Source organism: Prionailurus viverrinus, chromosome A3, assembly GCF_022837055.1.
Source record: "Prionailurus viverrinus isolate Anna chromosome A3, UM_Priviv_1.0, whole genome shotgun sequence".
Lineage (NCBI taxonomy): Eukaryota > Metazoa > Chordata > Mammalia > Carnivora > Felidae > Prionailurus > Prionailurus viverrinus.
In genome coordinates, this window is record NC_062563.1 from 114,610,946 (window position 1) to 114,628,622 (window position 17,677).

Here is a 17,677-nt window from a genome sequence, read left to right on the forward strand (position 1 = left end):
GGGTATGGTTCAACAAAAGAGATCTTGATTTCATATCTGCTTCTACATTCAATTTGTTACAATATATTGTTCTGGTTGAAGTATCTGATAACATCTAGCTTCACATAAACATGAAGTTGGAAGGAGGAGACCTCACAGACCCCCTGAGAGGACGTTGAGGGTCCACTGGGTTCCTTGGAACCAACTTCACCACACAGATACTGTTCGCTCACATAAGCAAGACTGAACCTAAACTATCTGCCAAACACAGGTATGGAGGTCATTCTGGATAAAACAAAATTGGGGACATTTTATGTGTAATTGTAAACTGACAATTTCACATAATGGGCAACGGATCTGGAAAATAAGTGGTCCTTAATAAAGCAGAAGTCCATCGCCTTGCTAGTTTTGCAAATGTTCTATGACAGTAATAAGGCAAAATACGTTAATTCATTTAGAACATAATTTCATTAACAATTTTTAAAGAACTATATCCAAATGGCTTTGTACGTTATTATTTAAGGTACTGTCAGGCATTTCATTTTTAGAACACCCTGTGACTATCAATGCCAAGTATTCTTTGTTTTTGTTAAATATAATTTATTGTCGAGTTGGCTAACATACAGTGTACACAGTGTGCTCTTGGTTTTTGGGGTAGATTTCGTGATTCATCGCTGACATACAACACCCAGTGCTCATCCCAACCAGTGCCCTCCTCAATGACCCCCCCCCCCCCATCAACCCTTGGTTTGTTCTCTGTATTTAAGAGTCTCTTATGGTTTGCTTCCCTCCCTCTATTTTTCTCCCCTCCCACCCCCTATGGTCTTCTAAGTTTCTCAAGTTCCACATATGAGTGAGAACATATGATATCTGTCTTTCTCTGACTGACTTATTTCACTTAGCATCATACCCTCCAGTTTTATCCACGTTGCTGCCAATGAATGCCAGGTATTCTTATCTCTATCTACAGATCTAGATCCCAAGGGTTAACTGTTACCAGTGTATTAATATAACAAAGACTATATAATTCAGGATATTGAACTCTCAGGCCCTTACCTGCTTTGGTATACCATTAAGTCTAAAAGAAGTAATTTCTTTTCTTTCTTTTTTTTTTAAAGGAGGCTTCACAGCCAGTGTGTAGTCCGCCCAACACAAGGCTTCAACTTAGATCCTGAGATCAAGACTTGAGCTTGAGGGGTGCCCGGGTGGCTCAGTCAGTCAATCTGACTCTGGATTTCGGCTCAGGTCATGATCTCACAGTTTGAGATCAAACCCCACATTAGATTCTGCGCTGACAGGATTCTCTTGGGATCTCTCTCTATCTGCCCCTCCCCTGTTTGTGCTCTAATTAATTAATTAATCACACAAAACAAAAACAAAAACACCCGAACTGAGATCACGAGTCCAATGCTTAACTGACGAGCAACCCAGGCACCCCAGTGAAGTAACTTCTTAAATAAATTTTAACAATTTACACTTCAATTCTATTCAGATTCTAGTCTATCTCTTGGGTGAAGACAACACTGCTAGTTCCTCTTCTCTGCTCAGTTATAAAAGACCTGTTCTTTGCTCTCCCAAAGAAAGTAAGCTCTACCCCTGGTTAAATCTCCTGAAATCAATGAAGAAAAGAAATTCCAGTTTTACGATCGGAGTTTACGACGAAAACAAAACGATAGCCTACGAGCACAGATCCGAGGCAGGCTTCTCCTGAAACCAGGAAGATGATACCCAGGGAAAACTTAGTCCATCTGTAATAAACCAGATCAACTTCAAGCCCTTGTTCCTCTCAGATCATCAAAGAAGTGTCTGCTTGTGAAGGCTATGAATTTCTTCTGACCATCTAGTGATTGTTTTAAAAACTATTTTTTTTTAATTTTTTTTTTTCAACGTTTATTTATTTTTGCGACAGAGAGAGACAGAGCATGAACGGGGGAGGGGCAGAGAGAGAGGGAGACACAGAAACGAAAACAGGCTCCAGGCTCTGAGCCATCAGCCCAGAGCCTGACGCGGGGCTCGAACTCTCGGACCGCGAGATCGTGACCTGGCTGAAGTCGGACGCTTAACCGACTGTGCCACCCAGGCGCCCCTAAAAACTATTTTTAATGTTTATTTAGTTTTTGAGACAGAGTATGAGCGGGGGGGAAGGGGCGGGGGAGGCAGAGACAGAGGGAGACACAGAATCTGAAGCAGGCTCCAGGCTCTGAGTTGTCAGCACAGAGCCCGGTGTGGGGCTTGAAATCACAGACTGCAAGATCATGACCCGAGCTGTAGTCAGACCCTCAACTGGTTGAGCCACCCAGGTGCCCCTGACCATCTAGTGATTTTTAAACATTTAACACTTCCAGCGTGGAATTTACTGTTGAAATTCCATCAAGCCATCCAAATTACTTTGAACAGTGATGACTGTCCTTTAAAAAAATTCTTTTTAATGTTTATTTTTGAGAGAGAGAGAGAGAGAGAGGGAGGGAGGGAGAGGGCGCACAAACCAGGAAGTGCAGAAAGAGAAGGAGACACAGAATCCGAAGCAGGATCCAGGCTCTGAGCTATCAGTATAGACCTCGATGTGGGGCTTGAACTCATGACCCATGAGATCATGACCTGAGCCAAAGTCGGATGCTTAACTGATTGAACCATCCAAGTGCCCCTATGACTGTTGTTTTAAATCTAATTTTAAAAGGTTTACTGTCAAATGAAATGCTTTTTATTATACCTCAATTTAATTTTTTTTTTTTTTTTAGAGTGAGAAACAAGTATGAGCAGGGGAGCAGGGAGAGGGGCAAAGGCGGAAGGGGGTGTAGGAGAGAGGTAGGGGGAGAAAGAGAGAAAATCCCAAGCAGGCTCCACATTCATTCGGAGCCTGACGGAGGACTCAATCCCACAGCCCTGGAAGAGGCACCACCCAGGCACCCCAACTTTTTTCTGAGAGAGAACACATCTTCCCATTTATTTAAAAAAAGAAAAAGGAAACATTTTAGCATAAATTAAGCATCAAAAATAAGATCATAATTATATGTATCATGGAAAACATGGATGGCTATGAAAGAAAAAAAAAAAAAAAAAAAAAAAAAGGTGAGGACATGCAAAAAAGGGAATACAGAGTTGACAGGACCATACTTTTGCCATTCAACTATCTCGAGGCACTTGTGAAAACAGAAATGGAATTGGAGATATGGAAAGTAAAGAAAGTTGAGAGGCAAAGACAGACTTTTGGCTCTACTACATCTTGAGGGGAGAAAGCTCTCAACTGGCCAAGGAATGTGTTGAATGAGTTAGTCCCTTAGTAACTTCTTAAGACTATACATGCTTCTCAACACGGTTGTGTTTCTGCCTTTTCTGGTTCCTTCTCTGTCATTCCCCAGGCTAATCTCTGCATACAGGAAAGAGAAGCATGAAGAAAGCCACGTAACTCTTGGAAAGAAGATATTCAAAAGAAAATTTTTGTTTAAATTACAAAGAACCTTTGGTTACAATACTTTGGCATTAGAAACAAAAGGCTGAAATTACATTACCTTGCCATCATTATAAAGGTTTGGATTGAATCGCACGCTATGACCACCAGTTGTCTCTAGATTCACAAGAGGGGGTGAACTGGGATAATCTTGAGGAAAATATACATCAAATTCAAAGCAGCCATTTGCATAAGGGGTGTCCGCTGGACCGGTTATCAGAACCTAATAAGCATACACAAACACAGAGGTCTCTGTTACTATTCCCATTGTTTGCTATTTAGAAAAACACAATCCAACATGAAATACGAACAACCTTCTTACATCCTATAGACAGAATCTATCTCTACCAGAATGTGTTAAAAATGAGGTTAAAGTTAAAAATAACAACATGAGTGGAAATGGGTTTAGATTAGGATTAAGGTTTTTTAGTTTTGGTGAAAACAGGCTATTAAAAGATGCCTTATTGGCAGGAAAGCTTACCTAAATATCAAATACCTTTTAATATTAAGTTACTATTTTCCTGAGAGCTTTCCTTCATATTTTCTATAGTATTTAAAGATTTGAGATTTTAGGTATATTCATTATCACATCCAAAAGGTATGGAGATAATTTTCTGCAATGTATCTTCAGATAGGTTAATCTCTTAAGAAATAACTTAGTTTTAAATATTTTTCTCTGGAATAATAAGACAAATAGATAACAAGAAAAGTTCTCATGTAATAACTTATGATAAAAAGGTTTTGAGAGAACAACAGGTGTTCCCTGTAGGGTTACTGGTAGTTCAAAAAATAGCAGAGAACCCAACCCTGACTGTCAGAATTATTTAATGAATTTTGTTTAAGTCAATCAATAGATACTAATTGTGCAAGGCCTGTGCGGCAAAGTCTCTGATCCTGAAAAGCTGTGTGTGGAAGAAAGTGATCAAGAGTCTCAATCTGTGACAACTCCGATTTAAGGTTTGGAGCTCCATGCTGGGATTTAAAAAAAAAAAAAAATTTTTTTTAAATGTTTATTTATTTTTGAGACAGAGAGAGACAGAGCATGAACAGGGGAGGGGCAGAGAGAGAGGGAGACACAGAATTGGAAGCAGGCTCTAGGCTCTAAGCCATCAGCCCAGAGTCCCACGCGGGGCTCGAACTCATGGACCGTGAGATCGTGACCTGAGCTGAAGTCGGACGCTTAACCGACCGAGCCACCCAGGCGCCCCCATGTTGGGATTTTTAAATTTAGGTACAGCATAATGTTTTCCAGAGACAAAGTCACAAGTCTGAACTTATGTGGTCTATTTAGTGACACAATACTTCCCGAGGCAATCCTTCTGTAATTGACTATTGTTTGTAACAAGGGACAGGTAAGAGTGTGCTCAAATAGGCAAAGCCTATGAGATTTTTACTGAAAATTTATCCAAAAGAGCAAAATAAAAAAGTAATAAGCAAGCAAAAAAACAAAAACAAAAACAAAAAAGCTCCTCAAATCAATGTGTTGATAGTTACAGGTGTGTATCTAAGGAAGACAGACTATGATACCAAGAATTAAATGACAAATGTAAAGAAAGGTTCCCCATCATGTCCCTCCCCGGCAGGTGTCAAATCTTTATAATTTTCTTGCTGCAGCAATCACGTAGAATTTAAAGCCAGATAACCACAATGGTAAAGCATAAAGGTGCAGTTATTTATTATTGTACTATCATTACTTAATTCACAGATCTTAAGTAATTAAGTCAGTCTTAGGTAATTAAGTAACTGCATGAATTTCCTAGAAAAGAAAAAAAAAGAATAATTTCTGAAGAACGATACTATAAAACATGAAGGAAATATCTTGGATGACAAGGAAGAAGTCCTATGATTTTTTCCTACCAACCAACATAAAATCCTGTGATACTCAGCTCTTAAAACTACACGCTGTATATGGCCTTTACTCAAGGCAGGCATTTTGGTACTTTCTTCTAAACTGTTATTTTGAAGAGCTGTCCCATACACATACTCTAACATTAAAAAAAAGGACTCCTTTCAATGATGTCCAAAATGGCCAACAGGATTATTTATTAAAATTTATGCTACTTCTACTGCTCTGTATAGTCACTATCTGAACAATAGAGACAACTATATGCATAATGGCGTTAGCCAGAAATAGAGAAAACACAGTTGTTTTTCTACCTTCATGATGTCAAGTCGCTCCTCATCACAGCGCACAAACACACTCGAAGAGGACGAAAGAGGCAGTGAGGTTGACAGCGTAACAGCCTCCTGGGCCAGGCGGCGGGCTCTGGCTGCACTGTTTGCGTCATTTGCATTTTTCACCTGAGACATGTAGTGGTAATTTACTTTAAAACCCAATTTCCCATCTTCATCCTCAGAAACCATCTCAAATGTATCTAAAAGAAAAAGAAGAAAAAAAAAAACACTGAAAAAAAAAGAAAAAGAACTAGAATGGAGTAGTGTTATAACGACAAGGATCACAAATAAATCACTAGCCCTTCATCCAAAACAGAGAGGACCAAAGGCAGAGCACAAGGAACACAGTCAATGGCATTGTAATAGTGTTGTATGGTGAAAGATGGCAGCTACACTGTGGTGAGCACAGCATAATGCACAAAAATCATGAATTGTTATGTTGTACACCTGAAACTAATGTAACACTGTGTGTCAATATACTAAAATAAAATTTTTTAAGCCCCACAAAATGGAGAGGACCATGAAAAATTAGCAAGCTATACATGTTTATGTCACAACTACTGTTTGGTGGATGGATTATGTAATGGAGCAAAATGAAGAAATTATTATTTTTTTTAAGATTTTATTTTTAAGTAATCTCTATATCCAAAGTGGGGCTCGAATTTACAACCCTGAGATCAAGAGTCACATATGCTCTGCCGACTGAGCCAGCCAGGAATCCCAGGAAATGATTTTTTTAATTTTTTTTTTATTTAAAAAAAATTTTTTTTTTCAATGTTTATTTATTTTTGGGACAGAGAGAGACAGAGCATGAACGGGGGAGGGGCAGAGAGAGAGGGAGACACAGAATCGGAAACAGGCTCCAGGCTCTGAGCCATCAGCCCAGAGCCCGACGCGGGGCTCGAACTCCCGGACTGCGAGATCGTGACCTGGCTGAAGTCGGACGCTTAACCGACTGCGCCACCCAGGCGCCCCAGGAAATGATTTTTTAATCTATATAATGTGGACACACTGATAGACTGTATCAAGCTGCTATGACAATGTAAAGCAGAAAAAGCAATTTATTCTTAAAATGTGTGGTGTATAATTTTTGCCAAAATAATTCAAAATACTAAATGCCAAGAACTATTATTATATTTCATTTTTTTAAAACCAGAATAGGTCTTTATATATTTGCACTGACTTTGGAGTTGGAAAACGAAGTCCCAGACTGAGGTCTACTCTTGCATTACTTTTTTAATTTAAGTTAATGCAATAAAGGAAGATTATTAGGGTAATGTTCTAAGTACTCTGAGAAAATACAACTAATGGGCTAATTCTTAACCATTTATTCAGGCAGATTTAGAAAAGAGTTGAAGTTATTCTTTACTTACAAACTCTGTACACACAGAAAAAAAAAAAATGGATTTGAATTTTATCTCCAGTTCAGATTATTCCACCCTAACCAATGGGTTACAAAAGATTTATATAAATTTTAACACTACATCAAAACCATGTACTAGGGCAAATACTGTCAATTAGAAGCAACAATAACTTCTGATCTTATGTTCATATAATTCTAAATATACAGAAAAACTAATGCTATTATTATAATTAGCATTAATGCACTAAATTTCACCAAGAGCTTACTAAGTGCAAGGTTCTAGGCTAGTTTATATGGATTAAATGATAAATCGGAAATGAAATCTTCAAGACTTCAAGTAGCTTATAATCTAGAAAAAGAGGGAAGACCTATGAAGAGTCACAGGTCTGTGTATTCCATATGTTTAAAAGAGGAGTGCCACAATCTTTATTTAACAAATCTTTCAGAGAGAAAAATAAACTTTTGGTGCATCTCTTGTAGAAACTATCACCAATTCTATACGAGTAGAATCTAATTTAAGAAGAAATGTTGAAAGCTGACTTTACCACACAGTACATATACTACATCTCAGCAAGACTGCTAACTACTTCCTGTCAGTGAAGTTGTAAACTGGAGTTATTTCATCTGCCCAATTTCGCCTTTCACATACTACAGAGATAAATTTCTGGATAAATTTGAATTTTATAAACAGCAATCCACCAGAAACAAACATGAGCCGATTCCTAAGACTGGAGGAAAATTTTCTATCCTATAGCTACCTATAAGAGAACAGGATCTACTAATACCAAAACTTAATTAAAATATTCAAAGATAATGACTAGTTGCTAAAAATGTACATAGTTTGACTCAACAAATCCTCTTCTATTAATTTATCCTGAGGAAATAATCATAACTGTATATAAATATTTATAACAATGATATGGCCACTGAGATGCTGCAAAAGGTTATTGAAAAACTGGACGGGCACCTAGGTGGTTCAGTCTCAGTCTGTTGAGTATCTGACTCTTGGTTTTGACTCAAGTCATGATCTCATGGTTTGTGAGTTCGAGCCCCGCTTATAGCACAGAGCCCAGCTGGGATTCTTTCTCTCCTTCTCTCTCTACCCCTCCCCTACTCACGCATGCATGCGCTCATTCTCTCTCTCTCAAAATAAATAAGTAAACTTAAACAACTTGAAGGACCAGTTATTGGTTAAATGACAGTATGTTACATGATGGAATATTAGGCAGTCAATAAATATCAAATTGTAGAAGAATCATGATATTAAAAGTACTTGATATAAAAGGTAGAAAATATAGTTTATTCCAAAAAGCTCAACAGAAAACATGCAATTTTTTTGGTGAATGATTCTAAAAGTCACTGGGTAGTAAAACTTAATGATGTTTAAAGTCATACCCAACTTGGAGAGTTTATGATTTTATGTGGTACGAGAGAAGTCTCCTGGCTCTGACATAAGGACTCTGAATTTCTTAGAGGTAATAATTTAAATCAGAATTTCCTATACATACAGAAGCATAAGGCATTCATATTGATAAAATGAAACTTTTTGAATGGAAAGAACTAAAGAACATATAGAGATGGAATGTATCTAAATACTTTCAACTACATGCACATTACAGATGCTTTAAAAAGACATTAAAACATATTTGGGTCTGAACCAGTAAGTGAATTCAAACCTAAAGTTCAATAAAATATTTAACTCCCACACACACAATCACATTTCAGGAAACTTCCTTCTTAGAATCCTAGAACAGACTCGTTATTTTCCTAATAGAAGCTTGATGGTTTAAAATACTTTCAAAAATTCTTTGACACCCTCTTCAAAAGGTAGAAATTAATTCCCCGTTCCTTGAGCATGGGTTAGACTTAGTGATTTGCTTCTAATGATAAAGCTGAAGCAATGTTTACAACTTTTAAGACTAAGTCATAAAAGGCAGTTTGGCTTCCTGTTTGCTTGCTCTCTATGAGAAGCCAGACACAATGTATGAAGATGCTCAAAAAGTCCTATGGAGAGGCCCACATGGCAAGGAGCTAAGGCCTCCTGTCAACAACCACGTGAGGGAGATTGAAAGCACAGCCCCCAGAGTCAGTCAAGATTTCACATGACAAAGCTCCAGCCGACATCTTGATGGCCACATTTATAAGAGAGTCTAAGCCAGAAACAGTGAGCTGAACCATTCCTGAATTCCTGACCCATGGAGACTGTGAAATAATAAAGGTTTTAAACACCTTAAGTTTTGAGAGTAATTTTTAGTGCAACAATAAATATGGAATAATTTGATAAAATACTATAGAAACTAATCGGAGTCCAAAAAGATATAAACTTATGTATATTAAGTAACACTTAACCAAATTCACATAAACCAAGTTCAAGTATTTGCTTTAAATAACCACAAAAAGGAATTTCCAATAAAATACTTCTTCAGGGGGTCTGGGTAGCTCAGATGGTTAAGAGTTTGACCGCTGATTTCAGCTCAGGTCATGATCTCATGGTCATGACTCCCACTCATTCTCTCCCCGTCTCTCTCTCTCTCTCAAAATAAATAAATAAACTTAAAATAATGCTTCTTCAGAAGTATTGTTTAAAAACAAACAAAGGGGCACCTGGGTGGCTCAGTCAGTTAAGTATCCAACTCTTGGTTTTGGCCTGGGTCATGATCTACCAATTTTTGAGTTCAATCCCAGCACTGGGCTCTGTGCTGACAGAGCAGAGGCTGCTTGGGATTCTCTCTCTCTCCCTTACTCTCTGCCCCTCCCCTACACATGCACGCTCTCTCTCCCTCAAAATAAATAAACATTAAAAAAATTATTAAAAACAAACACGTTAACAGAATAAAGGAACAGATTAGATTGTCAAAATTAGTGAGGCCAAAGGCTGTAGTATCATTAGAAGCTAACCAGACCCCTAATTAAAGTATACAAAGAAGAAACCTACTCGGAAAAGATTATGGAATAATTTCTAAGAGAAATAAAAATGATATTGTACAATATTAGAACACAAATGATAGTTTCATTCCATGGTATCTTTTCAGGATTAATATACTAATAAGTAACAATGGGAGAGAAAGAATAATCACTTCTAAAAGATTTCTAAAAAGCCCACACCAGCTTTTCAGTGATAAACTCAAGTTATATAAAAAATTAATCTATGTAAATCTTAACCCACCAGAAAGAATGTTTTTCCAAGTAAAAGGAAACCAAATCTTGGTTAGAAGAATCACCTCTTCTCTCTTCCCAACCCTATTCTTGACACCCCCCACTCCAGGCTAACAGTCTAAACACTGAACAGGAGATTAATGTTTGCAAATTATATGCCCCTCAAAAGACCAAAAATATTGAATAAAAATTCAAAATAAAATGAAGAACCTAAACAAATTAGACTAAATCTGGTTATATCCAAAGCCTCTGTCAATTACTAAAGATCAGTAAATCCAAAGTTCAGCAGTAACAGCAAATCATATGTTTTATTTTTTAATATTTATTTATTTTTGACAGAGAGACAGAGCACAAGTGAGGGAGGGGCAGAGAGCAAGGGAGACAAAGAATCTGAAGCAGGCTCCAGGCTCTGAGCTGTCAGAACACAGCCCAAAGCGGGGCTCGAACTCACAATCCGTGAGATCATGACCTGAGCCGAAGTCAGACGCTTAACCGACTGAGCCACCCATGCGCCCCCATATGTGGTTTATAAAATGCTACTTAAAATCTTAAGGGGTGCCTGGATGACAGTCCATTAAGCGTCTGACTCTTGGTTTTGGCTCAGGTCATGATCTCAAGGTTCAAGGAATAGAGCATTGGGCTCTGCACTCATTGTGGAGCCTGCTTGGGACTCTCCCTCTCTCTGCCCTCCCCTGCTTGTACTCTCTCTCAAAAATAAATAAACATTAAAAAAAGTCTTAGAAAAAAAGAGATTTAAACTCTTAAAATATCATGACCATGGACCACTTCTTCTTCCTTCTTGTATACTCCCACCAAGCATCAGTGCTATATTTAATGGCGTGAGTGGGAAGCAACCAAATGATATCCTCTGGCAAATCTACCAGGATCATACTAAAAAGGTCTTAGTTTTTGCAGGATTTATTTTTAACCTACTCAGGTTCTCAATGGCTCCCCAACAAAGTTACTGTCCACTTGAGGTTCAAAATTCTGTTCCATTCCATTCTATTCCACTCCACTCTGGAATTCTATTCCAGAAGTAAGACATTAAAGGTTTCAGTAGACATGCATTGGTACCTAGTTGGGGCAACTCACAGACTAAATTTCATTCAGAATCAAAGCACAATTAGACAGCCAATAAAGAAGCAGAGAAAGTTTCTTTATGCTTTTGAATCTGGAGGAGGAGGGAAAGAAACAGGTTGTCACAAAGTGAAAAAAGTACACAGAAGTGTGAAGCTACAGACAAACTCATCTAATACCTGGGTTTTGCCTCAAGGCTACCAATAGTTACCTTCAACTGTATGCAGACAAACCTGAGTAGAGATATGTATCAATTATTTCATCTTAACGCAGTGCTACTGACAACTCCTGACATATTTCCAGTCTACTTCATTTGTTTTATTCTACACAATATAGTGAATTTAGTTTCAAAAAAGATTTGCAACAATATACATTAATCAAATTGTAACTATAAAGGCTTTCATTTGAGAGATTTAAAAAATGAAGTCTACTTAAAATCTGAGAGTACTTTTCCTAGTTGTGACAGTGAATGTGGCTACAAGGATCATACTGGTGGTGTGGCTTTTCCTGATAATTCTGATTATTCCTTTATATGACACCTCTCTGAGGATGTCTATAATTCATGATATATTTGTATAACAGTATTTGTTCTTGGTGTCTTGTAACTTTAAGATTACAGCAGACAATATTTTTGTTCCTTTGGTAATCATTTATAGTTATTAATATAGTATTGAATGAACCTGACATTTATTACATTTTCCTGAATTAAGTGGTTATTAAACAAAATGGTCACAACCTATCAGTGGCTGGCACAATTATCCAAAAACAAAACTGTTACATTTTTTCTGAACAACAGTATATACACGTCATCTCAGTTCTTCCAATCTTAAGATAATGAACAAAAGCAGGGGCGCCTGGGTGGCTCAGTTAGTTGAGCATCCGACTTCAGCTTAGGTCATGACCTCACGGCTCGTGAGTTTGAGCCCCGCATCGGGCTCTGTGCTGACAACTCAGAGCCTGGAGCCTGCTTCAGATTCTGTGTCTCCCTCCCTCTCTATCCCTCCCCTGCTCATGCTCTGTCTCTCTCTCAAAATCAATAAACATTAAATTAAAAAAAAATTTTTTTAAAAAGATGATGAAACAAAAGCTGCCTGAGTACTTTATCATTTTCAAATCATTTTCATATATATTACTACTGCACGTGATTTTTACTGCAAACCTGGGAAGTAAGGTAGAGCAAAAGCTAAATGATTTCCACTCAAGTTTCAAAGACAGTATGTCAAAAGTTTATGTATTTTTACACTTGCTTTAGTGTTCCTTTTCATAAAGTCAAAGTCTTTTGACTGGGTCTCAAGGTTGGAAAAGAGGCACAGATAATAACAGTTACTAATGGTCACCAAAATTTGGAATTCTAGTGTTTATTTATAGACTAACACCTTATGAGGGAGACTGGTAGGATCTTTTCACCAGTCTTTACTTGTCAAGAGTTTCAGAATAGAAAAGGATACAAGTGGACTTTACAAAACTATTATTTTCCAAAGGCAAATCTCATGGAATTCTAAAATGTTAAGAGTAACAGACTTAGTTCAAAGTGCCAGGTCTTAGCTTTCTTCTGGCCAGCAAATACAGAAATGAGAGGTCTTAAAGAAAACTACTTTCTGCACCCCCCCCCTTTTTTTTGACATTTGACTTTATTTTTTCCCCTAGGTTTCTACTGAATCATGATTTCCAAATACAACTATAAATACAGATATAAATTTAGAGATGAAAAGATGATCAAATGTTTGCATGTATACATAGTGTGTGTGCACGCATGCACGCACACACACACACACACACAGACACACACAGAGGATATGAAGAATTCATGGTACAAACAACTTTTAAAATCTTTCATTTACTAGAACACATTTTAATAGCACTATTACACAATATGAAACGAGATCTGAAGAAATGAAGGTTAAAATTTCAACTTACCAAACTGTAATTTCTTCATAACAGCCACATATTTTTCTTCAAGCGATTTCAATACTGATAAAGGTTTGGGTTTCATAGCCACCTTCTTTGAACATTCCCCTAGTTTTTTTTCTGTTATTTAATATTTCAAGATAAATAATATAAGCATACATTTTAAAAGATTAAAACAAAAACAGTTTCTACAGTTCAAAGTTCGAATTCTAAAAAATTAACAAACTCTTCACAATTATCTTCCTGGTGTATCAGTTTAAATATAAGAGATTTTTATGTCATAAACATAACTAATAGGGCTAAAACCCTTATCAACTTTAAAGTTTATGTTCTTAAAATCTGTAAAATTAGTTTGACCCAATCAGGCAACACAGCAGACGTAAAACAATAGATAATACACTGCTAAGACATGAAAATGCTAATTTAAACTAAATTCTCACACCCAGTCTAAATGTACTCTTTCCTATCCAGTACAATGGCATTTTTCAATTTCACAACTACCAACAGGAAGAAGAGAAGTTCATGACATGTCTGTATGCCTGCTCAATCTAGTGTGAGTGATCATACAAAGGAGAGGTAAGTATTTCAAAATTAGAGACTATTCACGATTAACTTGAAAACGTGGCAACAAAATTTTTAGGTAAATGAGCTTGCTTGCAAAGCATTAACACAGAGAAAAGAGAGAGGTAGTTTTCGGAAGTAAATGAAACATCTCTGGGTCAAAAGAAAAGCAGCAAGGACAGTTCTGTACCTTGATTTGCCTGCCGTAAACTGGTAGTGGCTGCATGCACAATCTCAGCAGTCTTCTGGATGTCCGGTACCAACAGTGTAAGTCCTTCTGGTTCTTGATCAGATGCATCTGGTTTTACTCCTGTTTTAACATTTTCCCTTTTAGATCTGAATTTTTTTTTTTAATATGGGAAGAAATGCAAGGAAAATTAAGACTTTAGGATTGAAAAACAAGTATCTCTGTTAAGTCACAGTGGTTAAAAATCAAAATGATAGTGTGTATTTCATTTGAAATACATATGATATATAGCAGAAGTAGTTTAAGTTAGACTCATTGTTGTTTTGAAGCCACAGAATAATGCCTAGCATAATAAATAAAGCTTTGGATAGGTTTTCCCTTCAAATGTGATCAATCAATCTAAATAAAAAATGAACACTGTAAAAACACCCAGATACTCGATATGTCCTTGGATCCACACTTTTAAAAACGTATTTGTAGTACAGTAATCACAAATACCTGGAAGTAGAAGAAATCATTTTCATTATCTAAAAGGGACAGAGGTCTATCCTCTGTCTTCTAAGATTTGGGAATCAAACAACCATATGTATACTTTTTCACTGTAATACTATTTGTATTTCACTCAGAGTAAGTATATTCTTTCCCAAGGGGAGAATTAAAAGATATATTCTGGAGTAAAAATGAAGGTTTATTACTAGGTATCTTAATGCAGTGTGCTTTTATACATCATAACTTTATATTTAAACAGTAAGTTTTAGGGCATAATCATTTTAGAGGCATTCTCTATCCAGGGTCTAAAATGTACCCAATCTTGTATCAAATTCTGTATCATTAACAGGATGTAGTACAACAATGTCTCTGTGTATAAGGCATCAAAATGTTTCTTTAAATTTTCTAGGTGAATACAGTAGAGTTTTATTTTAAGAGTCACCGAAATTAGTAAGTGAATATCAATATCCTTTTTTGTATTTCAACTCGCAGCACATACTTTTCACTTAATAATCATCATACTATTGGTTAGATATTAAAAACTTACACTTTTGTTAATTCATTAAATAGATAATACAAACTGAAAACACATATCAATAAAGGTGTTTAAAATATTCATGCTACAGCATTACTTATTCTTCTAGCTGTATACCTACCAACAAGAGGACTTGGCAACTGTATTACAACTGTATTTCACAAAGTGAGCATGGAGATTTAGATGAGCTATAAAAAGACTAGCAGAAGGTAGAAGAGTCCTTAACAAAATAATATTGTTAGCTATGTATAAATGAACTATTCTTCAGCACAAAGACAAAAATCTGCTCAGAAGCAATTCAGTGCTTACACTTGAGGGAGCTGTTAAGAGGTAAACGAAGAAGGGCCACTCAGGTGGCTAGCAAGGGTAACCATATATAGCATTATGCGTGCATTCTGAAGTGATTTCTGCAGTGTGTGAAAAAACTAGTACCAACAGGTATTTTTAACTAGAAGGCATATAGTTGCCTCACCTGGCAAGATGGCTCAACTCAAAGTGTCACTGGGTTACTGTCTGAGGTTACCACTGAGGTATAAGAAATCACATAGAACGCATGGCCAACTTGGTGGATGCTATATTGTACCTCATTTCAGTCATCAATTTCTGCACAGGTACATGTATATGAACATGAGTGTTTGCATGTATATGTAAGGAGACTATAGTGAATGAATGTTGTAAGACTGAAATATCAGGCATTTTAAGTGCTGGAATCAAATAAGATACTGCCTTTTAAAAAGCTATGAAATAAAGTGGAGACTATTGCTTAATAGTACCTGATACTTTTCTTAATAAAGATGTAATGCTGGACAAGCTCAAACAGATTCTCAACTTCTGCATTTATCAACAGCTATTCACAATCAGTGTCAAACACTGAGAATCAAGAAAAGTGCAATAAGCTGTTTGACTTTCTGAATTTAGAAGGACTCCCCCACCAATTGTAAATGATTCTCCCTCTGATACCAGGGCTTAAAAAAATCTTAAGTAATAGGATCACTGACCGTAACAGGAAAACAACAGTAAGTAGTTTGAAAAACAAAAACAAAAACAAAAACAGAAGAGCTACGGTCATAGCCACAATAAAATAAAGATGGTTTCCTAAAATCTGTCATCAAACAGTTGATCCACTGGACGCTCAATGAAGATTTCATTTAAGAAACACATCTTGCGAAGCAGAGAAGAAAGATATGAAGTGAAGTGCATTTTTCCAGAATTAGGGTGTTTTCTCCTTGAAGAAACAAGAGTGTCTGGCATGGAGAGTAAAGTGCACAACACAAGTGAGAGCAAGTCAGCCTTGGAGAGAGGACTCATCCTAAACTCCAAGCCCTATTCATGGATACCGATTTCCTAAATCCAGTTTTTAAAAGATGATTAGTAGGAGAAATTCCTATTATTAAAGTAGTCCAAACAGTCAGGATGGTAAATTTCATATATATATATATTTTGGACCACAAAATTTTAAAAAGATGCTAAAAAAGTGCAAAAATACACAAAAGTTAAAAAAATATGTTGATACCAAAGGTGTGAAAGAAATGATTTTATGCATCTCCTATCGAAGATAATGGTTAACTCATAAAGCAGTTATCTTTTAGAGCTTTACACCAGGTTCAAATGAGAAATTTTTACGTGAACAACCTTGACAAAAACAGACAGGAGAAAAAGGGATAATGTCCAAAAGGTGAGAGTACTTCAAATCTACAAAGAACACACACTCCCTGCCTAATGATGACCACAACTAGTCATTGTCTGATATCCAACTACAGCCAGTAGTCTCTTTCCTATAAAAGTTGCAGGTTACTGTCAACCCATATGTAGGCCCAGCTCATGAAAAAAGGCCATACCTTCGCTCACATCCTGAAGTCTGTGGGAAAAGCTATTTGAGTTCAAGGCACCTAGCTGGAAGTAGGTCTCTGAGACTGACAATGGATCCAACATGGTAAAAGCAATCAGCGACGGCCGCTACCATGGTATCCGCTGCTTTGTGCATACGTTGAATCTGGTTGTGATCACTGCCCTGAAGAAATACGAGGAATCAACTGAAGTTTCTACTATTGCACAGAATTATCTGCAAACATTTTCCACTATGCTGTGAGTTCCAACTAAACGGCTAACAAATTAAGCAAATTTTGGCTCTCTGACATGTAATTTGAACTAGGATGTGAGCAAAATGGGTAAATCTTTCTTGTAAAAACAAAAGAAAAAAATCCCCATAATTCAATATTCAGTTACAGTGCCCTACCTCTGCTAACACTGTCACCCAAAATAAGTTGGATTTTTGTAAGACTAAATGCAAAATATCAGAATTATGTTATTTTATAATCTATAAACCGAAAATAGCTTAATATAGCTATTTTCTTGGTAGAACATAAAGAAAGATCACCTCCATTCCCTGCACTCCTAATTCTAAAGTCAAAACAGTTGAAATAAACATTTAAAAAGTACAGCCATGTTGAACAAGTAATCTGGAGGCAACATGCTGACATGTCCAGATTCCAGAACTATTAAGAACTAGCATCTTAGAGAAAGATTCTAAAACTGTAAGCAAATGAAACTTCTACATTTCTCTGTAAACCAATGCATCATATAATATTCCACAGTTCTAAAGCTCTTTGTCAGGGATAAAGTCTAAAATGAATTAAGATTAAAAGTAAGCAGGAAGATTTAGAAAATACATTACTGTGGAGAACTATTTGCTTCTAATTATCTCCAGAAAACATGAAAATTCTTGAAATGCACCAGTAAATGGAGCAAAGACCTCTGTAAGATGAATGCTTTTCATTATTAGTTTAAACCTTAATTTTT

General features: G+C 36.6%; 1 protein-coding gene across 9 annotated transcripts in view; it reads right to left on the reverse strand.

The window, feature by feature from the left end:
- The window catches only part of BIRC6 (baculoviral IAP repeat containing 6), a 226,587-nt gene that overhangs the window by 12,455 nt on the left and 196,455 nt on the right, over nt 1-17,677 (reverse strand). For 8 of the 9 annotated variants that reach the window (XM_047851564.1, XM_047851566.1, XM_047851563.1 and 5 more), the window contains 4 exons: nt 13,858-14,003; nt 13,116-13,226; nt 5,585-5,802; nt 3,489-3,650 (listed from right to left, as the gene is read on the reverse strand). In XM_047851564.1, the coding sequence (XP_047707520.1) occupies nt 3,489-3,650; nt 5,585-5,802; nt 13,116-13,226; nt 13,858-14,003 (637 nt within the window). Of the gene's footprint in view, nt 1-3,488; nt 3,651-5,584; nt 5,803-13,115; nt 13,227-13,857; nt 14,004-16,716; nt 16,890-17,677 lie in introns of those variants that run through there. The other variant, XR_007150730.1, reaches the window with a different exon arrangement.